The following is a 24,548-nucleotide window of genomic DNA, read 5'->3' as shown; positions in this document are numbered from 1 at the left end:
TGGAGAAGAGAGGCACATTAGTTATTCATGAATTAAAACAGATTGAGAAATTTCCAGTGAAAGTTAGTCTTAGAAGATATGCGCACCATATAGACATAGATGCATGAGAGCGGCTCACGCCTGTGTGCGCATGTGCGTGTGTGTGTGTGTGTGTGTGTGTGTGTGGTATAAGGACACATAGTCCATGCTACATTTATCTGTTGGGGACAGGCAGTAGATAATCCTAATCTCTTAGACATTTTAAGAGAGAGCATGAACACATTTTATCGCCAACCCTCAATCAGACAAGTTTCTTTTATGCACTTCAGGCACATTTGTGGTGATTGCAGAGGTAGTACAGCTTCTGAAAAAAGCAGCCTGCCCTGCGGATATTGGGCAGGGGCAATTTTCTTACCTGACACCGTGGGTGCTTTCATTTTGCTTGTTTATTTTTACCCCACAATACCACACCCTTTTCTTACCTAACTCTTTTTACCTGGGCTGGACCCGCCTGGTTCTGCCTCCTCGCCTGCCTCCCTCCTCTCTGCTCCGTCTCTAACACCCCAAGGAACCTGTGCTAGTGTTTTGAATCCCTAGTTTGCGCTAGCAGTGAAAGTAGACAGATTAGGAGCTAAAGCACATTTGACTGAAAGGCAGCTCTTTGCTTTCTTCTTATGCTGCTTCCCCTTCCTCTTTTCCCAAAGAGACATGTAAACACATGTATTTTCCTGTTTAAATTTAGCGAATTGGTCCTCTGCCTGTCCCTTGATTTAGCTATTGGGCTGAGCCTTGCTCCTCCCTTCCCTACTCGGATAGGAGCCACAGGGATCTGGAGCTCGAGCTTCCAAATTGAGCTGGCCTCAGGCCAGGTGACCTTTTCTTTGTAAGTTTCTTTCCTAAGCAGAGTTGAGGGGGGGCGCGGGGAGCTGGGATCTCTTTGGTGTTGTTGGGGGGGTGGTTAGTGAGGAAAGGAAGGGGGTGGAAGAGAGTAAAGGGCTGTTGTTAAACAGTTTCTTACCGTAAGAGGGAGTTCAGACCTAGATCTTTCCAGTTAATCACACAACAAACTTAGCTCATCGCAATAAAAAGCAGCTCAGAGCCGACTGGTTCTTTTAGGCACTGAGTCGGAACAGGCTTCTCTCAGCCAGGCATCTCCTCCAGTGGGATCCGCCAGCGCGTCCAGCAGCACCATGTGGGTGACCAAACTTCTTCCAGTCCTGCTGCTGCAGCACGTCCTCCTCCACCTCCTTCTGCTTCCCATCCCCTATGCAGGTTAGTCTTCTCTTTTTCTTCTTCATCATTACGATTTTAACTCTCTCCTGCTAACCTTGCCTTTTCCTAACTCTCTCCACCCCATCCCCAGCATCCTTCCTCAGCTCTGTGTGTGGCTTGGGTCCTTTAAACCTCTCCTTATGCTTCCTTTTGATATTCTGTTCCTGTTTGCAAGGCATTTACAATGATAATTAACATCCCCTCAGTGCGCTCCCCCCCACCCCCCAACCCAATCCCAGGGCTCTCTTAGCCTCTTAGCTGTGGACTGTGGGACAGGAATGAAGTGCTAACACTGGCTGGAATTTTGCTGGTTTGGACAAGTTGAAGGCTGAACAGAAGGTCTGGTCTGAAGAGGGGAGAGGGACTGTCAGTACAGCAGGGACTCACTTCTTTCCAGAGGATATTTTCCATGACGTTCCACCACCCCACGTCACTCAGTCAACATTCAGGGCTACATGAAGACTTTATACAGGTTTTCATTTGGAGAAGGCAGATTAAGCCCTGAGTATATGCATGTTATAAAAATGAAAGAGAAAGCCTGTCTTCTAAGATCTCATTCTGTCTGGGTATGGATGTCTGCCCTCTGAAACTGCAGTGCAAGGGAGGCAAAAATTGTGTGACTCTGATTAAAGCTGCAGAAGGGGTCCTTTCAGCCTCCCATTTTCTCCCCTGAATTTATAGGTTGGGAAGGAATTGCTGGTGAGTTCATACTACCTTCCTGGAAGTGTAGAGATTTCATTTGCCGCTTTGGGAAGTTTTCTGTTGTTATCAGGGCAAGAGGAAACATCTGTATTTGGTCGTATTATCATGGTAGTGGCTGAGATGCCAGAGGGAGAAGGTAGTGAGCACCACGGGTGGGCACAGGGGAATAAAAGAATGGAACAAATGCCCACATGGTAGACATGGCCTTTTCATAACACAAACCAGAGAGCCGGCCATATCTTTTGAGATAAGTTAAATATGAAATTTATTGGAACTCTGATCTAGTCTCTGATGTAATGCAAGGGTTGAAAACATCAAGAATTTGCTAACTGACAAGGAAAAACATTCAGCCCACCTGGATTTCTTCTTCAATCTTGTGAAGTGGTCCTTTTGAGAACAACACTGTGTGGGAAGGGCCGATTTGAAAACATTTAGGTAAGGTTTCTGAAGAGGTGAAAAAGAAGTTAGCTCAATCAAGCACGTTGTCATGCTTGAGGTATGTCATGCTAAAATGAACTCTCAGAAGACACTGATGATTTCAGGAGGTTTAGGGCATAAATTGAGAGCATGGCTAATATCTTCAGGGCTTTCATTTTTCAAGATTCAAACGTTGATGGTCTGAAGTACAATATGGTTACCTGAAATCATCTGTGCTAATGTGAGGGAAACACAATGTGGAAAACCCAAACAGTAGATCAACCATAGACAATGTCTATTTGTTTTTGGCATGCATTACGGAGTTTTGGCAGGAGATATACATTCGTAATGATGTTTCACTTTGGCTAATGTTGAAATGACTGCGTTTCCTGAGTATAGGGAGAATGCAGCCCCAGAGTGTGCTGGCAGGCAAGGAGAGGACAATTGGGGATTACAGATACGCTGTGAATAATTCCTGAAGTGGATAATGCTAAAATTGTCATCAAAAGAGGGTCTGGCTTGGTTTGGGTGGTAAGTTTATTTTGATAGTTTTTTTTTTTTTAATGACATTCTCCAAACTGGAGAATATGGACAGTCCTCTTAGAACATACCAAGAAAGTTGGTCCTTTTTTATATCATCTCACATTGAACATTTAGGGCTTTTATTGTTAATTGCTTTTGTTATGCTCTTAGATTTATCCCATGAGTCTATATTTGCACATATTGTAAAATAATACAATGTGAGAATGAAAGTGGATACTATAATGAGGTGCCTATCAATCATGAGCAGGATGTGTTAAGGAGATACTTTATTGAAAATATTTCTTAAGAAATATGCAATATAGTGACCCCGGCCATCTTTATAGGAGTTGGTCTACATAGAATTACCCTCTATATGCTTCTACCTACACTGGAAACTAATATCCAGTACCCTGTAACAAAAGAAGCACTAAATAAGCACTTGATGTCCAGGAACCTGTGAGAGATATAAAGATGAACAAATGTGAAAGAAACCCACATTTGTTGAGCAACTGTTATGGGCCAAGCTCTAAAAGAACTTATTTAATTCTGATAAGATTGGCATTATTCTGGTCATCTTACATGGGGCACCTGATTTTAAAGACTTTAATTATCTTTTCATAGTAAAGGGACAGAGCTGAGATTCTGACTCAAATCTATGAGAATGAAGTATGTGCTGGTTTTTTTCTTTTATTTATACTGAAGCCAGAAGCCGTGAAATTAACTGAAATTGCCTTTTAAAAATCCACTTTGCTAAGTAATGTAAGAAAAACTCTGTGTTAGGAACACTATTATACCATGACTGAGAGTTCATTTCTAGTGTAAGAAGTTTGGGGAAAATGTGGTATCCAGGTTGAGTATGAAAAGATGGATGGTAGTATGATCGGTACCTAAGTCAGGGCAACACAGAATGACCAAAGGCATAGAGGTGAGAAAGTAAGAGCACAGGTAAGCATGTGGGATTGGTGTACCTCAGTACCAAGAGGGAGTACCATGGCCTGTGATGAGAAACTAAAATAAGGTCGTATGCACAAACATGAATGGTGTGCCAAAGTATTCTGAACATCATGGGTAGCAGCTGGAAATTTTGGAGTTGACAAGATACCTGACTTAAATTGTACTTCAGTGTGGTTGTTTTGGTTGCTGCGTGGAGAAAAAGTTGTTGGATGAAATAGGGAGGAGACCAGACGGAGGCTTCTATGACAATGACAATGACCAAGGAAGCCGAACGAAGGTGAAGAAGGGAGGCCCTGAATCTCACCTTGACTATTGCTCCATTTTCTTTGCAAGAGACTATTTTGCTGCTTCTCAAATACCAACTGTGAAATCCAAGTCCTTAGATAACAGCAATGAAAATGAAAATGTGGACTAGTATTTATGATTCTTGTCTTTGGGAAGTTTAAAGTCTCCAGTCACTACCGTTCCCTCCATTAATTATTTGTGTACTTTCATCTTAACATCTTGCCACTTCAAGCTGTTAATCACTAATCATGTGGGTAGGTTTCTCAGAATATGTGGAGCCAGATTCCTGCTTCTTTCCACACCCTGCAAATCCTTTCCTTGCATGATTTTCCTTTGAAGTCAATGGTTAGACCATACAGAGAAGAAAATATATGAGGTACTGAGAGAAATGAGTGTGAGGCCACGGACCAGAGGGAGAAATGTGTCTTTCTTCAAGCACCTTGATACATTTGACCCTACTTTCTGTTTGTAGGTTTTCACTAAGATCCTAATGATTTCAATTCTAAAGTAGGGATTTCAGGTTCTTCAAGAAATATAGCTTCCAGAATGTTTTCCTATACTAGGAGAAGAGGAGAAAGGAGTTGTAATTTAAAGTACAAGAAAGCATGACAAAATTGCGGTGATCTCTCACCCTTTGATTTCATTTCAATATTTTGTTTATAAACTTCAACTAATAGTTATGCAGAAAAAATAGTAGAGAAAAATCTGATCCAAAGATATTTCTTTGAGTTTCTTCCCAAATTAAGCTGGTCTTTGAACTGTTTTCAGTAAAACAAGCATCAGTTGCTAATACATATGGAAGAAAAAGTTGAAACTATTTTCAGCAAAGGAGTTTTATTTTCACATTCTGTTTTTGAACGACTTCTGTTTTGAATTTTTCTTTTATTGAAGAAGAAATTAGTTTTATAGATGCCTGGATTACATGATACACAGCTAGCTTAAACCTCACATTTTATAGTAATTTGTTACTGACCTAGTAGAAATTACTAAATTATAAGGGAAAGCTTCTAAATCATGAGAAACAAATAGTGAAAGGGAATCCTGATACCTGGCTCCCATTGCCTTTGATAAGCTCTGTAGCCCCAGACAAGTTTTTCACACCTGTCTGTTATCTAGTAAAGGAAAATCGTAGATTTGTTTGCTTTTCTGAATGCTTTTTGATCTTTAGATGAAAGGTGGTGATGGAAAAACTTATCAGCAAGCAAGAGTTAGGCTACTTTTGTGAGACACAGTCACACATTAACACATTTCAATAGGACAACTGAGGATCTGTAGAATTAAACACAAACAATAATCCCACAGAGAACTCTTTCTTCAATACTTGCCTTCATATTGCATGGTATTGAGAAAAGAAACTGGGGCATTGACAAGGGGTCCTCTTTTATTTGATAAACAGTAAAATGCATATCTTAATTTAATGTTTGCCTTACACTTCTAAAATTTAGCTTTATGCTCTTCTCTCACACCTAGACATGTATAATGAACACACGCATGAGGCCAATTTTAATTCTGTATTGTTAGTTAACTGAATTTATTTGACATAGATATGACAAACATATATGTGTGTATATACACACACACGCGCGTGTGTGCACACACATATATATAGTATATGTGCACATTTCCTTTTAACCAACAGTTTTATTTACTGGATTTTCAGCATCATTAACTACTATTTTTTCTAAGAAATACTCATATGTATATAGGAAATCAGATGATTATTATTCCGTGAAACATTTCATAGCACCTAAGAGATAGTGCACTATGGTCAAAGCAAGAAATTCTTAATGTAGAAATGTATCTCCCATTAACATGGTCCTGTGGCAGAAACCAAAATGTGAAAAGAATTATACCACTTCTTTGCTTGGGAGAATAACAATTTCTTCTCTATGCCAGAAATTAAAGAATGGAATTTCAGAAACAAAGCTAAAACTTTGCATATTAATAACATTTTTTAATCCAAATTAACTTCCAAATATTTACTTAATAATTAAATAGCTTCAAATATAACATAACTTGCATTTTGTCGATTGAGTAATTGGTATATTAGCATTTCAGGTAATTAAACAAAGTCATTTGGCAAGTCAGTAAGAATGCCAGAATTATCATCTGTCTGCCAACGTTATGCAAGGCATTTGGTCCACACTCAATAAATAACATGTTGATAGATTATTTGGTTGATTGAATTTCTATGTTAAAATGTCATTTAAATTATATCTGTTGTACCATAGCCATTCCATCTTGTAGGACAAAGAAAAGTTGAAAATGAAAACATTATTACAGAAATTAGTACCAGTCTTTTGGGGATTGTGTTCTGGAGTTTTACGGAGAACCAGAAATTTAGAGGACTTCATGTTTTCTCTTATTTATTGTGGACTTCAGGTTAGGATAGACATTAATGAATAGCATCTGCATGTTTAATAAACCAACCGGAGCCAGTGGTTGCTGGCAAATTTGAGAATATGATGCCATTGTTTGTACCTCACTCTGCTAGCCATATTTCCAAATTTTCTGCACAAAAATTGTACCCTCTTTTCTTGGCATATTTCACCACATATAAAGAGCAGGAATGCATTTCCTGTCTTACCATCCAAATTTCTTCTCTACTGATAGCCCTAAACCAGATCTTCAAAAAATATTTGTAAGCCATATTTCTACATACTTTCTTATAATTCTTTTAAAAAAGATGGCATCACGAGTGTTTAAGAATGGGGGTTCTGAAGCTAGGCGGCTAGGTTTCAAATGAGTTTTGCTTAAGGGGCAATTAATTTTTCGCTGTGTCTCAGTTTCTTCATCTTAAGAATGAATATATTATTACCGCTTTTGTTACAAGGATGTTCAAAAGAACTGGCAGGCAGAAGAGAGGCACAATCATGCCTCTCCTTAATACACAATAGGTGCAGTCTCTTAGACATTTTCATCCTCATTGTGAAGATGGCGACCATCGTTAGAAACTAGGTAACTTTGGGCAAGTTGAGAATAAAGAAGTAAGCGCTTGATACTCTGAAGTTATCTACAAGATGAAGTCTTTTAGGATGTTTTAGTTCTGTTTTTCATGTTTTTAATAGGAGGCTTCATGCTATCTAGGGGCTTTGGAGAATACTTTCATGAAGAAAAATGATACTGCTACATTAAAGGATGATGTTTTACACACATTTGATTTATAGTAGTTGGCTTGATTTCAAGACAATTCAGTGATACTAAGAAATAGTGCCCCAAAGCACAGAAAACACTTATGTAGGAAACGAGAAGGGCTAAACTTGAGTAAAATGAAATACTTCAAAGAGAGTCAGAAGAATTTATCCACTGTGCCATTTTCTAGTGAGAAGTTGCTCACATGTAATTGAGTTGGCTTATCTAATTAATTCTATAACTTACATAAGGGCCAACTGTAGAAGGAAATGACAAATTTAATTATAGAGCATGATATGATAAGCCCGGGCATTTGCTTACATACTGTTTGGAGAATATCATGTCATTTATTTCTTTAGAGTGAACTCTGTCCTAATTTTTAAAACCATATTTCATTTTAAAGAATGTAGATGAGTGACTCTACATGACAAGTTATTTATTCTTCACTGATTACAATATTCCTCTCTTGCTCTTAACTATCTGAGAGTATCAATCCCCACCTCACTTCACCCCCAATCCCTGGAGATCTAGTATGTTGTCAGATAAAATCACTATCTTGTGGATGATCCTTAAGGACATTTTTTTTTTTCTATATGAGCCTTAAAAGCTTTTCCTCCATTTTTAAAAAAAATTATTATTATTAATAGAAGGACAGAAGAAAAGAAGAAACACACTTCATGAATTCAAAAAGTCAGCAAAGACTACTCTAATTAAAGAAGACCCATTACTGAAGATAAAAACAAAAAAAATGAACACTGCAGACCAATGTGCCAATAGATGTATTAGGAATAAAGGACTTCCATTCACTTGCAAGTAAGTTGCTTCATTTTGTTCTTAGGATAATTTTCCAAATACAGCATCTACTAATTATCATCATGGTTCCCCCCATTTTTTGGATTCATGTAATTTGCCCTTAAAAGTATAAGCTTGACCTGAGTTTTCACTCATTATAACAGGAGATGTTGCTCCCAGTTGGTGGAAACGTGAGTAAGGGAGAGCACATAAACTGATATCATTTAGAATCCACAGTGCCTCTGGTTATGGAATTTGTGTTTTCTCATCTTATGAATAGTTGAACTTTAGAAACTAAAATTCAACTAGATTGCCTTTTATCCAACATTTTAAAATATTCTATTCAGAGTAAACATTTATTTTTTCTTGCAAGAGGAGTGGAGGAATTTTCAGAATATAAGTTGGGCAAGAGCCAGAATTTACTGCAACTTACGTCATTGTCTTAAGGGATTGAAATAAAAGGTGTTGAGAGAATTAGATTAAAAGACTAGAGGGATTGGTGTCAGCAGCAAAGGCTATTCAAAAAGAGTTAGGGGATAGTGATGATGAAGTTTTAGGTGAAAAGTGATGGGGCAATTCAAAGAGGTATGAGGAGATTCCAAAGGCGACTTTTCTTATCTTTTGAAATTCCCTGCCTAACCTCACAGGGAAGAACTCCTTCCTACTTTGCCAGTGAGCCCAAGGATAAAACTTGGGAGTTTCGGGCCATGAAGGAGACAATTGCATCTGAATAATTTTCTGAGTTGCCAGAAGAAAATGCATTTCCCCATTCTTCCACATAAACAATCAGCCTCTCACTTACTTGACACCCCTTTATTCCCTATCTCATTCTATTTTGACAGGATTGCATGTGGTATCTTGTCAATTTTGAATTCTATTCATGACCACATTTGGGCAGTGACATGTCCCATGAATACAGATTTTAGTAAAGTCAAGGCAAGTGACCCTACTTTCATCTTACCTTTTTTTTTAGATAAATGAGTGTTTGGCGCCTGAGGGAAAGAGTATGGTCAGAGAAGGTCCTCGACAGATGTAGGAAGAGAGACTGTCTCCTTTCTATTCATTTATAACTCCTCTGGAAGTATTTTTCTTGCCAAACTGCCACTTTCTGGGAGAGATTTCCTGGCAAGGGGAGTGGAGAATTGACTTTGCATGTATATTCCTGTGATAATTCTGTTTCTTTCCCTGACTTTCCTGCCTTGGGATTGTATAAAATGAATTAGAGAAAACTACTCTCAATCAATGTCATAGCTGTGTAGATCTACAGTGATGTTCTTTTTTGCAATTGAGGAGGTTAGATTTATTGTATTTTCCCCTCACAGGCTTGGGAAGGTGAGTCGAAGGAAATGGGAGAAGTTCATCTCATTATTGATTTTTAACTCTGAATCTGAAAACACACTTTCCTGAATCTACAAGTAAGGAAGGCATTGTGACCTCTCGATTTTCACATTTTTCATGCCTTATCTCTAGTAAACAAAAGAAAAACTTTTCCCTTTGTTTTATTCAAGAGGAACTAAAATGATTTTGCTGCATTAAAGAACACATGTGACCTGATTAAAAATCTTTACATATCCCACATATGAGGTTTCATACTTTCCTACTATATTCTGGTTGAGTTATATTTAGTCTTCAATTTTATGGCAACCTGTGCAGAAAACCACATGTATAAAACCTTTGTACAGCCAAAGTTCCTCTGCCCAGAAATGTGTCATCCTTCTCACTTGTCTATCCCAAATATACATATGTGTTTGGAATCACTAAATATATTAGTTATTCAGAACTGAATGGGCATACTGTGATACTCTGAAATTAGACTCTTAATGATTTAAAGGATTTTTTTTGCAGGCTTGTTATATGGACTAGAATCACTGAAAAGCAATGGCAAATATGCAAAAATGCTTAGAAAATACCAGTAATACTTTATGAAAGCATCCGTGATTCAACGGGTGCAGGGTGGAACATTCTCAAACAATACCTCCTCTTGAGAAGTTATCAACAATATTGATTTTACAGAGATTGAAGTTCTTTTTTTGCTGGGTAGGAAAGATGACCAGAATGCCTGATTCTAAGCTCCTCGGAAAATTGCTGTCCATGACTTGACTCAAGAGAAGAAAATATGAGGCTTTCTTCCTCCATCCATGATTGAGTAACTGGTATTGGGATTGCCTTTCTGACATATATAACGAGAAAACTAGACAAAAAAATCTACATGTATGAAAACCTAAATCTACATGTATGAAAGGAATATGATAATTAAAATAAGGATAAGATAAAGACTCTTAAAGTCAAACTTAAAACAAGATGCTACTCTAGAATCTGACTGTTTGGATCCATTCTATTTGGAGGCATAAAATGAGACAAGGAAACACTTTCTGAGAGAATATGGCATTAAATGGAATGAGAGAAAAGGGTGAATGGAGACAGCAAGCTGGAAATTCTGATACCCACTTTTTGGATGCAATCACCTGTGTATTCACAGAGGCAAATCTTGCATGTTCCTGATGGGACTCATGAGTCACCTCCAAGGCATTCTCATGTCAAAGCAATATTATTAATTGATGAGTAATTATATGTGTGGTATGATTTTGTTTTTTATATATTTTTTTAATTTATTTATTTTTGAGAGACAGAGCACAAGTGGGGGAGGGGCAGAGAGAGAATGAGACACAGAATCGGAAGCAGGCTCCAGGATCTGAGCTGTCACCAGAGAGCCCGATGTGGGGCTTGAACTCACAAACCGTGAAATCATGACCTGAGCCGAAGTCCGACGCTTAACCGACTGAGCCACCCAGGCGCCCCATGATTTTATTTTTTAATGTGAACTTAAGTGGCAAGTTATTGATTCTGTAACTTTAAAATTTGTAGTTAGGTTTTTGTTTAGTTTATATGAGCTCTTTATCTAATTACTATGTGTTCAAAGTCATTTAACATGCCCCTCACCAAGGTGCTGTAATAGAGTAATAGGGAATTTAACATGTATTGCATAAGCCTACAATCTACCAGATCAAAATTCAAGTCTATCATTAGCCAATTCTCTCGTAAGTTATTCTGCCACCACTGCAAAGATATACTTTCATGATTTGCTATTAATTACTCTTTCAGCTGTAAGATGTTCTTGTAGGTAGATACTTCAACATATCTTTAAGCACAACGTTTATGAATATAATTTTTGGGATATTTTGGACATAGAATAAATAAAAATAGAGATAATAGATAAAATGTTTCAAATAATTTTATAACATATTTTACATGTTTCATAAAAGTTATTTCCCCTTATTTAAATATTTTAAATTTGGCAAATTGCTAAGAAATAAATGGCTAATTTGGGATATCTAAAATTATAAGAAAACTATATGTTCTCAAAACATTATATGGATTAGAAGTGAAAAATCCTTATTCTTAGAAATGCTATGTTTCTTTTAATTGGATACTTGTACATGATGACATTGTGATTAGCATGAACATAGTGAGAAAGAGTTTTAGTACCATTTCTTAAAGGAAGTTAAACAGGTCAGAATTCCAACTTCATTTTCTACATTGTAAGACATGGTAGCATTTAATATGTTGAAAATTTTATCGTGCTCTTTACTAAGCTCAGTTAAAGGCTTTGTCTACTTCTCATTTTACTTTAGCAAGACTTTTTTTAGTCAACAACAACATCCAATATAATTAGCTGTAGGAATGATAATTGTAGGAGTGACACATTTTAGTAATTTTCTTCAAGACGATATATCAAAAGCATATGTTATGGGTTATTAATAGATTTCTTAAATTAAAAATTCCCAAGTTAGCAAATCTATTTAGGAAACATTGACTTACATAAACAGCTATCCTAATAACAAGATTTTCATAGTTTTAATAAGCTTCCATGCTTTATAACTCACCAAGAAGTTCTATAATATGCAAAATTTTCCAAATATTTGATTTCAGATCCCTTTTGCTAGTAGAATCTCCTGGATGGTGATTTGTCTAATGCATTTTAGGAAATGTCACTTTAGAGTGTACTTTACACAACTACAAACTTTGGAAATTAATCACGATATTTTAAATATAATCATTAGTATATAACTATAAACAAAATCTTCCAACTTGTTGTGTACTTACAAAAAAAAAGTCTTCAGAAGTAACCCAAGCGTTGTGTTATATATTGATTTGGCTTGTTTAAGTCTTAATTTGTCTAAACATCATTTAGAATAACATGAGAACATTCCAAACAGTATTCTGATATTTAAATGTACATGTATGAAAACTTAATTTTGTTCTTTCTTTGGCCATCAAAATGGTAGGTCCAAAAATCACTCATATTTTTATATGCATATGTAATCATATATCTTTTTATATTGCCCTCCTTGGCTAAACCATGTGCCCATTCTTTAAAAACTTTATAAATAGTAGTATTCCTTCTTTTCATTTAGATATTTTTTTCAGGGCCTTTGTTTTTGATAAAGCAAGGAAACGATGCCTCTGGTTCCCTTTCAATAGCATGACAAGTGGAGTGAAAAAAGAGTTTGGTCATGAATTCGATCTCTATGAAAACAAAGGTAATTAGTTTCTCCCTAAATGTTTCATAACAAAATAAAGTATAAAATATGTGTAATTTCCTGCTACAGTGCTCTTTCCTGCTGATTTTTTATCATATGCTAGATCTGTTATGCAGTCAATTCTTCCATTAAGACAGATACTAGTGTCTTGACTCTTTTAAATATAGTATTTTAAAAAGAACACTCCCTAAACACTCCATAATTATATTGGCCCCCTCCCTCTTTGTTTATTTCTAGGAGCATCTCCTAGAACTGATATTCCCCATGTTCATTTTAGAAAGTGCCACCTTAAGTTAATAGTTTAAGATATAGTACATTTTGAGCTTATTTTATAGTATTTTAAATTCTAACAACTTTGAATAACTGATGTTATAGTGATGATTGCTGATAATAAAATGTGGAGATTTTGAAACATTAATTGTGACTTTTCCTAATTATATACTTTATAAATCTTTAAAATAATTAAGATGATATTATTTGTTAATGTGTCTATTTTGTTCATTTGATATTGTATTCGCAGGTATTTACTTTGATCCAAAGCAGAATTATATCAATGAAATAACTGGAAAGTGTTATATAAATATGAATTTTACCAAATAAATTTCTTATCACACAAATTAATAATTATGGATTGTATTTATAATAATAGTACTTAATCAAGTTTAACGTTTTCTTAAATCATACTGTGCCATTTAATTTGAGTATTTGGTAATATACAGAGATACTTCCTTGTTACGAAGGTAGATGTTTAAATTAAATTAAAATTAATTTATGGTAGAAAATAAGATGACCTAAAAAAAAGAAAATTAGATGATCTATATACCCCAGTAATTCTGTAAATCCTAAACATAACTCATAATGTAGTATAAGACCATTTTTTAATCTTCTAGGTTGCTAACAAGTGTATATACTGGTATTTGATAGGAATATACGGCTTGTGTCAAATTAATTGGTCTATAGTTTTGCAGCACTAAAGTTAGCAAAAATTTAGAAAATAATAATGAACGTAATATAACTATCACTCAGACATACACACACACATATACAAAACTTACACAATTTTACTGAGATAAAGACAAGTCAGTTATTTTATTATCTTAAAGTAACTCTTTGAATTGAATAAAATTTGCAAATTACTTAATTTTTATTTTTAATATTTTCTTAAAATGGTCTGTATATTTGAGCAAATCATTCTGCCAAATTAAATTTGTCTGACCAGTTGAGTATACAGGCTAATCTCCACTAAGAACATGGACTGATCTCTGCTATTTTCCAGAAATATACTCACAAAATTAAAACTCCAAAGTAGTCTTTTTTTTTAAGTACTATAAACTTTAGGCCAGAAATGTCAGTATGATTTGAGATAATTTATAAACATTAATTACCTAAAGATTTGGATGGAATTCTTTTTTTCTTTTTAAATATATACAGAGTATGCTACACATAGTTATAAAACTTTTCTCTGCTTTCCTCTGATAGACTACATTAGAAACTGCATCATTGGCAAAGGAGGTAGCTACAAGGGAACAGTATCTATCACTAAGAGTGGCATCAAATGCCAGCCTTGGAATTCTATGATACCACATGAACACAGGTAAGAACAGCATGAAGAAAAGAGGGGAGAGCCTTTCTTTTTTATATGTGTGTTAGCAATCTCATGTTAGTACTTCAGAATAATCTACGGTTCTATAATAATTTACCCAACTTAACTGAATTGCATTAAGCCAAGGGTTATGTGAATTCATGACTGATATCCAAAGATGACTAAATTTGCCATTAAGTATGGCCTAACAGTATCTTACCTCAAAACCTCATCTTATACATCTTGGTATTTGTGAAGAAGTAATGAAAATGTGATTTAAAGAAAACACATATATTTCCCCCCCTCTCTTCGCCTTCAAGAAGGTACAGCACTCTGCAGCTCAAGTGGAGGCTTTCACTGTGATATAAATAGGCAGCAGATCAGATTCTGGCCTGATCCTGGGGGCTGACTGTTCTTTAACCGTGGTGGTACACAACCTTGGTTGCACACTAAAACCAACTGCTATGAGCCTTGAACAAACCCCGCCACCCAGGCATCAACACACACCAATTAAATCAGAATCTTTTAGGGAAATAATCCAGGCACTGGTATTTTCTTTTTTTTTTTTTTAAAGCACAGCCAAAATTGAGAACCTCTGCTAATAACTCATGTCACAGATTGACCAGCTTTCCCATTTCACCTATTGCCTAATAACTGGAGAAAACTTCTCATTCCGTGGAAATTAAATGTCTACACTTCAGAGAAGTGTGTTCATTATAACAGATGAATGCTATTTAAAGATGAGTAAACACAGCATCCAGAGGCTCATTAGTCTGAGAGTTTTAATCATCATGGAGGAGAAACATAGATTTCTAATACCCACTAAGGAACTAAATATAGCCACAGTTTGTCAAGACTTATTTCACAAATAATTTTAACAGGAACTGAAGTAGTTTAAAACAATTCTCCTCTCTGGTTATTAAATGCATTGCAAGATTTAGTGTACCAGGAGCAAGTATCTTGCTGAGCAGTTTATCTTGTTTATCTCATTTAATATCCCAAGAACCACATAGTGAGTAGTTTTATTAATTCTATTTTATATATGGTGAAACTGAAGAAGAAAGGGCTTCAGTAACTTTTCAAGGTCATGAACAACTAGTAAGTGTGATGGCCAGAATCTTGAGCTCAGCCAGTGTCACTGTGTAGCCTGTGTTTTTAACATGAAACAGGGCACAAAACACCGAGCAGTAGGTCACATGCTGTGATCTGCTTTTGCCATAGTGGTGGTGACTTTGCCTTGATTAAATCGCTTTTTATTCCATTTCTTTCATTTTTGAGGGGCATAATTATGCAACATGATTTTATTTCTGTAAACAGAGATGAGTTAATTGGCCCACATAGAAAGAAAAGAAGTTAGTTGTTCTACGCTGGGATCAAACCTGTGATCCGGCCTAATTAACACCAGCTAGTAAGTGGCCAAGCTGATCAGTTTACAGGGTCTCAATAGCAGAAAACAACTAATTTTTCCCAAATTAGTTACTTATGATAATAGACAAATACCTCTGAAATACAGCATTATGCTTATATTACAAAGCAAATAGATAGATAGATAGATAGATAGATAGATAGATAGATAGATATACATAATTGTTTTGTTCTCTCATGAGGATTTGCATGGTGTCTCTCCCATGATACTATATGAGGAAAACATTTTATTTAAATACAAGATCTAAGTTTTTCATGAACAAAGGAATAGCATTTGAAATCAATCCTACCCTAGTTGAGTGCACTGGTTTGACCCAGTAGAGGTCTTATTTCAACCCAAATTCTCTATGATTGTGATTCTCTGCTAGAAGAGTAAATGTGAAATAGATCTCCCTGGGAACTGGCTTCCCGGTCCAATCAGCTATTTTACCAACAAACATTTCCTTGTGATATAGTGGTTTAGGGCTGAGAAGATCTTGCTTTTAACTAAATCTTTTTTTTTTTTTTTCGTATTCAACAGTAACAATTTTCATCAATTAGCAGCTTATTGGAATATCTGCATGAGAGCTTAACACTTTTAAGTTAAGTGTTACCTACAGATTAACTTTATGGGAAATGGAAAAAGATATATATATATATATATATATATATATATATATATATATATCTGTTTGGAGGAGTGATTTATTGTTGACTCTAGATTGAAATATTTTTCAAGTGGCTTAATGGGAAGATGATGATAGATGATTAAATTAGTATAGGAGCTTAACCAGAAAATCAGGTGACTTGATATCTACATCTACATCCTTCATTGGCCACCAGCATTCATTAATGAAGCAGATGATGGACTAGATCAAGTTTCCTATGAATGCAGTTTATATTAAAAGAAAAGAAAAGGTGGCTAGCACTCAGAAGATCTAATTTATATTTCAAAGTATATTTGGATATAACTCAGTTTTAAATATTTCTTTACTCTCTCTCTTAAAGCCTTGCTAACAAGGAAAAAGAACCACAAATAGTATATATGTGAATAAAAGTTTATTACAGAGCCTATTGACTGGGTTTGTATGTAATAGGTTCTCATAAACATTTGTTGAATGAACACATAAAAGTGAAAAGAGCAGGGCTGGCTTCATCCCTTGATCGAGTTTAGGATGCTAAAGAAAAGCAGGCTATCCCTCAGGACACAAAAGAAAACCAGCTAATCTGGGTAAAAAGCCTTATTACACCAAAGAATGAAAGAAGAGATGGCCAGACTGTTCTTTCCTCTGCATGTCCTAAAGAGGAATTTCATACGGAAAGCAATGCATCTTTCCTTTTCAGTTTTCTTTTATTAACTCCAGTGAGAAAACTTTATTCATATTTCTGCATGTCTAGTTTTGATTTCTACTTTTTCTCTCTTCCTTACTTGTATTTTTACGACTAAAGCATTGACTGACTCGTTCACTACTTTTTCACAGCTTCTCTTTAGCTTTACAAATCCAGAGGAAAGGTATATGTGTGTGTGTTTGTGTGTGTGTGTGTGTGTGTGTGTGTGTGTAAAACAAAGACTTTAGAGAAGTCTAAAGATTGTAGACTACTTTACTAATTATTCTATTACTTCCCCCGAATTACTACTCTATTTTTTAATGAAATAGAGTTATAGGAACATTTTCTTAGGTAAATTTAGGCATTACTTTATGAAAAAAAATGTGAAGTAAAGGTTAGTTTTGATTCTATCAGAAAAATGAGTATTTTGTTATATTTACTATGAAAAGTTGAAAAACTGGCAAAAACAAAAGAAAATTTCAAGCAATGGAATAAACAAAAGGTATCTTAAGTTATTCTGGAATAAAAGGGCTAAAGAAAAAAAAGGACTTCTCTTTCCTTTGAAAATTAAATACCCATTAGGAATAGTGAAATCATGATGAGCTTTAATTGTATGATAATTTTTGTCAATCGTATGGCCTAATGTCTAATTTTTGTTTCCCCATATTTAAAATGCTAATGTAGTATGAATATAATAAACTTTATCTAAAGACATTTCGGATTTTGTAGTAATAAGAGTTTCCTTGAAAATGTTTGGTTAGTATTAAGTCTCTTAGAATAGACTTTTTCTTTTTGACCAATATTTTATGTTTTCTGAAGACTTAACTATGGTGTATTTCATGTCCAAATGAAAGAATTTCATTGCAAAATATTGCTTGGTACCCAATGAACATCCATATATATTTTATGTCACATAATAACAAAAAAATGATGATTCCTAAATAAGTTTCAGTGGGTACGAGACACATTTGAATGGTTTTACTTAGAGACTAAAGTCCTTTTACTTCACTCTAATTTAAACACCATTTAGAATTCAAGAATCAGTGAGAGTAGAAATAAAGCTTTATAGCAACAAATGAACCGGATATTGAAAATGTAACCAGATTTTCAAAACAGTGTTTAGTGTTATTTACAGATATATATTCTTCCTTACTTGTGATTTTTTTACATGCAATCTAGCAGATGAAAGCATCATGAGGCCAATGACACAAGAAGTACTAAACAATAAAAGAGGCTTTGGATTCTTCTGATATTGTGTTGAAATACTTTATGCTAATAAGAAAATGATAACTAGGGTATTAGACATTTCAAATAAAGGTGATGCATTATAGTCTCTGCACGCAATGGCAAACTATTAGGAACTAAATCTAGAAGCATCAAAACCCCACAGTGAGAATTAGTCAAATTTTTGAAGAGAATAAATAATTCTGTTTTTCACTATGACAAGGTAAAGACTACTAAGCAGAGTGAGCTTAACAATAAGTAGCATTTACTGAATGTTGATTACTCAGTCATCTCTTTGAACTTCTCAAAACAACCATATAAAGTGTAAGATGTGATGAAGTTAGGGTTATGCTCCGGGTACAGGTTTGCTAACACAGTCTGAGAGAGGCTAAATTACCTGCTGAGGTCTCCAGTTGGGAAAAGAGAGAACTGAAATTTGAATCCAGGTTTAATTTGATTCTAGACCCTTTGTGTTACTTCATCAACCTGTTTCTCAACTGTGCAGAAAAAAAAGGGGGCTATTCTTTATAAGAAAAGCAATAAACAAACAAATAATTATCTCGGATAAACGTTGTAAGAGTGAGATTTCAAGGCCTTCTGCAGTGTTTCTTCCATTCTCTCCTAGGGGCCTTGCTCAAGTGGAGCTTTGAAATTGTGGTTCAGAAAACTTCAGTTAGGTTCTAGAATGATTGGCTCTTAGCAAATCCAGAGATGAGTCATTGTTAATGGTGTTGAATGTAGGAATTCAGTTAGGTGAGTATTTATAAAATTTAAATATTTTAAGAATGGATGAAAATGAACTTGAGTTAATATATATGGAAGTCTGAGCTAGAATGATTTCTGTACTTCAGGAAAAACATACCCACTAATTAGTAAAATTAATAGGCCAAAAATAAAGTTGCATGCTCTTATACTGTAATGATTATCATTTTAAAACTAGCTTTTTGCCTTCGAGCTATCGGGGTAAAGACCTACAGGAAAACTACTGTCGAAATCCTCGAGGGGAAGAAGGGGGACCTTGGTGTTTCACAAGCAATCCAGAGGTACGCTACGAAGTCTGTGACATTCCTCAGTGTTCAGAAGGTAAATGAACCTGAATGCCGTGTGGGGCACTCTGCTCCCGCTTTCTGTAGAACTGCATCTCGCATTAAAGGTTAACAGAAACGAATTAAACCATAATAAATATGTTGTTCATTCAAATGCAACTAAAGATAATTATCTGAGCATTTTTACTTGATGTCTTAAAAACTGATTATCATCAGATTAATGCAAAAGGGTTATGAGTTTGAATTTCAACAGAGCCTGAGGCATCCCTCTGGGGAGAGTAAAAGCTTGGGCTTCCTCATCTACTGTCTTGAGTTCACATACCTCAAAATCTGCTCCCATACACCACCTGAAAGGAACCCAGTGAAGCTTAGTTCTTTAAGAGTAAGGCTAATTCCATCCATCTAGCACCTGCTTCTGCAGAAATTTTGTCAAACCTACTCTGAAGTGGTGTGGCAAGAGTACATGAACCCAGAAGAGAATATGGGAAGGGGTCGCTGAAAGTTCAATACCCCCGTGTGCCTTTTGGTGAGAAGCAAATCTGACACACAGACTGACACTAAACACCACTGAGAATAGCATCTGAAGAGATCAAAGCAGTAGTAGCTCCCCAGCTGTCTTGAAGGCAGGCACCCTAAGTCCACGCCTGTTTTCACCTCTTCTCGCAGCATAACGGGGCACTGTCCCCGCTGTTGCACTGGAAAACTGCATGCCTGACAAGAAGGAAGAGTAACCACGTCAGCATTGGATGTGGTTTCATTTTTCTTAGTTACCTGGCTACTGAATAGCTGGCTTTTTAGTTTTGTCAGAAACTAAGCTTCTAAAAATCCAAAGGAAACACGGATTAAGTTCTGAGAGAAGTTTAGTAGGATTTCGACGTACTCGGGGGTAGGGGGCTGCTGGAATGCTGTCCAACTTTTATAGTATCTGTTTGTTATTAACCACATTTTTTGGAACTATTTTTCCATATATCCATTTAATACCAGGTTGATATTTATCACATAAAAAAGGCCATTGTTAGCTTAATTGTCACGGAGAAGGTGAATTTGTTTTCTGTTGTTAGTTAATTTAAAATTCTTGACTTCATGTGCTTAGAGCCAGTTCCATCTGTGTTTGTAAATTCTTACTTTCCATTCCGTATCATATTCTGTTCACTATAACTTCTTCATTGTTTTCTTCTCTTTTAAAAATAATAAACTGATCTGTGATAACGTTATGCACAAGTCTGTTTTGTATGAGTAAATCTGTAATTAATATTTGTTTAAATTTACACATGGAAGAAAAACCCTTGCTCTTTTGGGAACTCTCCAATATCACAGTTTTCTGAGGTTGAAAGTCAATTGCAAGGAGTTTTGTTCATTTTTTTTTTTTGACCTGAGAAAGTGCTTTCAAGGGAACGTAACCTGGTCCAACTTTAAATAGCTTAGCATTTATGTTACCTGTCTAGTTCATGTGGGAAGGAGATTTCTCAGCCCTGGTTTATAACAACCTTCATCAAAATACACTGGCATAGATCTGGACTGATAGACAACGTAGAAAAAATGTGCTAGAAAAGAAGTAATTGGAAAAATCCTGTTTCCAGTTATCCTCATCACATTAGAATGTTCATCTCTATTATCCTTTAATAATCTGAGGTCACTACACCTCCCTTAGAAAACGGCATTGCTCATTACTATTAATTGCACATGATGCTGTTGGTCACTGTGGCATTAAAAGTTGCAGATATGCTTTTTCTGGAAGCAATCAGAAATATGACAGTATTAGAATAGCCCTCTTATGAGTGAACAAACACCTGCCCTGTAGGCTAAACATATCTCAGGGAGTGTGAATTGAGCTGTGATATTTAAATTCACACTATACTGAATAATCCTTTAGCAGGATTTTACTGAAGAAGATCTAAAATAAAAAGCACTGTCAATAATTAATAGAAAAAAAACAGCTGTTTATAACATGGATAATACAAAATATACAAAATAATGTAAGTGTATTTTTTGAGATTTTTGTAACCATATTTAACTTTTGACTAAATAATCTTCTGAAATGCATCTGAATGTTTGGCTCATAAGAGAAATATATCTGATATCCAATGATTAATGTTATTTTTAAAAATTTAATCTTTGAAATATATTAAGAATTCCTAAAGAAAACAACTACTTTTATCACATTTAGAACAATTATGTAAAGAAAATAGCATTAATATTATAATTCAAATACTGTAAAAAACTGAGGTATCTAAAATCCAATTTCTTGCTTTAACATTAGCTTGGGATTTAAAACAAAGCAATCACCAGTTATTGAAACAGATTTTTTTTAATGACTGTCAAATAGTCAAGTAAATATATTTTATTAAATCATAATCATTATTTTTAATGCCTTACACTTAAAATCCCAAATACTTCTGCTATAACTTTATGTGTACAATTTCATATTCTGTGGAGAAAGATCCTTAAAAACAAAGATTTAAATGAAACAATTATTTATAAATGTGGCTTTGTGAAACTATCCATATTTCAAACATTCAGCTTTGCTGAAGTAAGCACCAGCACGGATTCTCAAAATAGTTGTTTCAGTTTTAGTCTGTAGAGTCTGTAAACTCAGATCACTTGTAGTTTTATGACTGAGAAAAACAGAACACAATAGGTTTTGAGTAAGTTGGTTAGTATGATGAGAGAGATACTAAATTAATCTTATTTATATTAAAATCCATGTGCAGTTAATATGGTTTTCTACTTTCATTTAGGCCAGAAATATATTTAAGAAAACCATTCTAGTTATGAATAGGAACATTTATTTAGTTTGAGTTTATGTCATCTAGGACAGCATTTTGCTTTTGTTTTCTGTTTTTAAGGGATAAACTTGCTAGAACGGTTGAACAGTACACTGGCAAAAACAGAGCCCAAAGGAAATAGATCAAGAGGGCCAATCCTCATCTTCTGCAGTGTTGTATAGATCATAACTTCCACCTACCTCCCTGAGGAGATGGACTTGATCTCCATCCCTACTGCTTGACTTTGAGCTTGGACAACTTAGAAGTTTCTAGGAATACTGGAAGTTTGAAAAGTGACTATGAGTTTAAAATTTGGCTTTCTTGAGGTACTTTTTATAAGTAACCTGATGGTTTGATGCAGTAGTAAAACAACAAACTTTTCAGCCTGGGTAAGATGGCCAGTCTACCTGCTTTCCTTCTCTCCATCCTCCAATAGGTGACAGTACAACAGGGGCAACCTATTGTAAGCAAGAAGGCAGAGGGTAATGAAGATAATGTTATAAAAGCCAGGGAGATCGACTTTCTAAAATTATTGCTATGAGTCTTTCTTAAGAGGATGACCAGTTAGAACACATAGGAAACAAAAGCATGGGACAAAAAGATAATTAGGAAGAATGGAATGAACACTGAACTGTGGGTCAGAAGACCAGTGTTCCAGGCACAGGTTTGACATTTTCTGTTTTAGGTAAGTCCCTTAAAAATGGTTTGAGCCTTGTTTTCCTCATTGCAAGGATCAAATGATGTCTTATATGTTAAAAGTACTGAGTACTCAAAGAACTTGTAACTATAATATATTTACCATCCCAGTTCTATCACAGGACACATTTAATTCCCATCCCATCAATGACTTTCATTGCCTACCAAAACCTAATGTTATTCTTGCTAACTTTTATTATTTTTAAAAAATAGCTCCATAGGTTTGTGACTGAATCCATAACTCTCTCTTCACTTTGCTATAAATGTAACATAGTAATTTATGTTTCTGTACCATTTTATGTTATTTTGCTCCATAATGGCCTATCCAAATCTCATCCATCCTTCAGTATCCAAGTAAAATCTGTTCTCTCCTAAAAAGCCATTGCCACAAAACACTTAAGACTTTTAGAATAAAAGTCCTAAACAGGACCAGAATCATCAGCATCCCCTGAGAGCTATTGATTGATGCCTCAATTCTGATCTTCTGAATCAGAACTTGCTCTATAACAGGATCTCACAGTGACTTTTATGTACAGTAAGGTTTGGAGAAGCACTGATCTACTACACTCATTCTGTAGAGTGGTCATCTTATAGAATCACCGGTTTAATTTGTGTAACTATTTTTCCTTATGAAAATTAAAAATCCTAAAGTCCAGGAAAAATGTTTTATAATAATCCCCACAATACAGCTTCATAGAAAATAATTATATGTACTCTCATTAGAAAGTGATATACTCTCATCAACTGCATCTGCTAAAGAACACATTATAGATATATTCTGATTCCTGAGTACTATACAAGGATAGAAATTGTACATGTAGATACTTATTTCTTATGTGTGACCATAGTATTATGTTTACTTTTTCATTCAGTACAAAGGAGCAAAGAATGATAAATGCCACATCGTTTTCTGTGAAGATATCACTCTTGGCATTCTTTTGAAAAGGGGAACTAAATAAGTCAGTGGCCCATTCGAATGAAAGCTGAGATGTGTCTGGGGAATACTGGAATCACACGAGAGGAAGCTGAATTGGTCCCTTGTCGTCATTCATAGATTAAGCTACATTAAAAGAAGTAGATGGATCAAGCCAAATGGCCTCATGTTCTAGAAAGTTAATCTAATGTCCTATTAGATTATACAAATCAAAGGTACAGAAGTGATTATTCTAATATTATATCCCAAATTATTACAGATACTCATTAGGCTATATACCAGTGGATAAAGCTAAACATCCGTATCTTTTCCCTGCTTTGGCTAAAGTTAGATGATCAGTAGTCACAAGATACAAATGATGTGTTTGGGGAAGTTTGCCGGATTCGTAAGAAAGCCAACCAATGATTTATTCCACAGGATGCCTGCTGTGCTACAAATCAACCTGTCCATTTGAGAAGTCTCGTTTTCAGCTAGCTGATGTGATTCAGAGTTTTCAGTGTGACATAAGAGGCGAGCCAGAAGAGAACTATTAATTAACCTCACAGAATCATCAGTAGGGTCCTGCATAATTACATGAGCTTATACATTATAAAAACACTGAGTACAAGGAGTTCAATATCAGGTCATCTTGTAGCCTAGGCTAGTTAAGAATGTAAGCCTGCCCAGGTATTTGACATGGTTATTCAGTAACAGAAAGAAGCCATCATTTGTTCTTTTAAAATAACCCTATTCTTTGAATAGTACCAGATTTAGGTTTGCAGCTGATCTCTCAAGTTTATCTGGTCCTCACTTTGACATTAACTGCCGGGGTATAACCTGTACTCAGTGTAAGTTGTATATTTCCTACGTATGTGTTTGGAGAGTAAGTTGAGAGAAGAGAATTATTCTGTTGTCAGTACAGACACTGAAATTCTTTGCATTTTAGACCAACAAAGGGCAGATCCCAAGGGCGTATCTTATATGTCCAGTCTG

The 24,548-nt window shown here is 35.3% G+C and overlaps 1 protein-coding gene across 7 annotated transcripts in view; it reads left to right on the top strand.

Moving 5' to 3' along the window:
* The first annotated feature begins 656 nt into the window (after positions 1–656).
* HGF (hepatocyte growth factor) overlaps positions 657–24,548 on the top strand; it is an 85,173-nt gene continuing 61,281 nt past the window's right edge. The window contains exons 1-6 of one of the 7 annotated variants that reach the window (XM_047094843.1): positions 657–862; positions 1,096–1,251; positions 7,911–8,076; positions 12,484–12,596; positions 14,076–14,190; positions 19,076–19,218. In XM_047094843.1, the coding sequence (XP_046950799.1) occupies positions 1,170–1,251; positions 7,911–8,076; positions 12,484–12,596; positions 14,076–14,190; positions 19,076–19,218 (619 nt within the window). In that variant the 5' untranslated portion in view covers positions 657–862; positions 1,096–1,169. The remainder of the gene's footprint in view (positions 863–1,095; positions 1,252–7,910; positions 8,077–12,483; positions 12,597–14,075; positions 14,191–19,075; positions 19,219–24,548) is intronic. The other 6 variants (XM_047094842.1, XM_047094840.1, XM_047094839.1 and 3 more) reach the window with 6 other exon arrangements.

The sequence above is a fragment of the Lynx rufus genome, unplaced genomic scaffold (genome assembly GCF_022079265.1).
Source record: "Lynx rufus isolate CCGP_SWC_20201006 ecotype Redwood Valley unplaced genomic scaffold, mLynRuf1.p SCAF_4, whole genome shotgun sequence".
NCBI classification, from domain to species: Eukaryota; Metazoa; Chordata; class Mammalia; order Carnivora; family Felidae; genus Lynx; species Lynx rufus.
The sequence above is the reverse complement of the archived record's forward strand: the minus strand, read 5'-3'. Positions and strand labels throughout refer to the sequence as shown.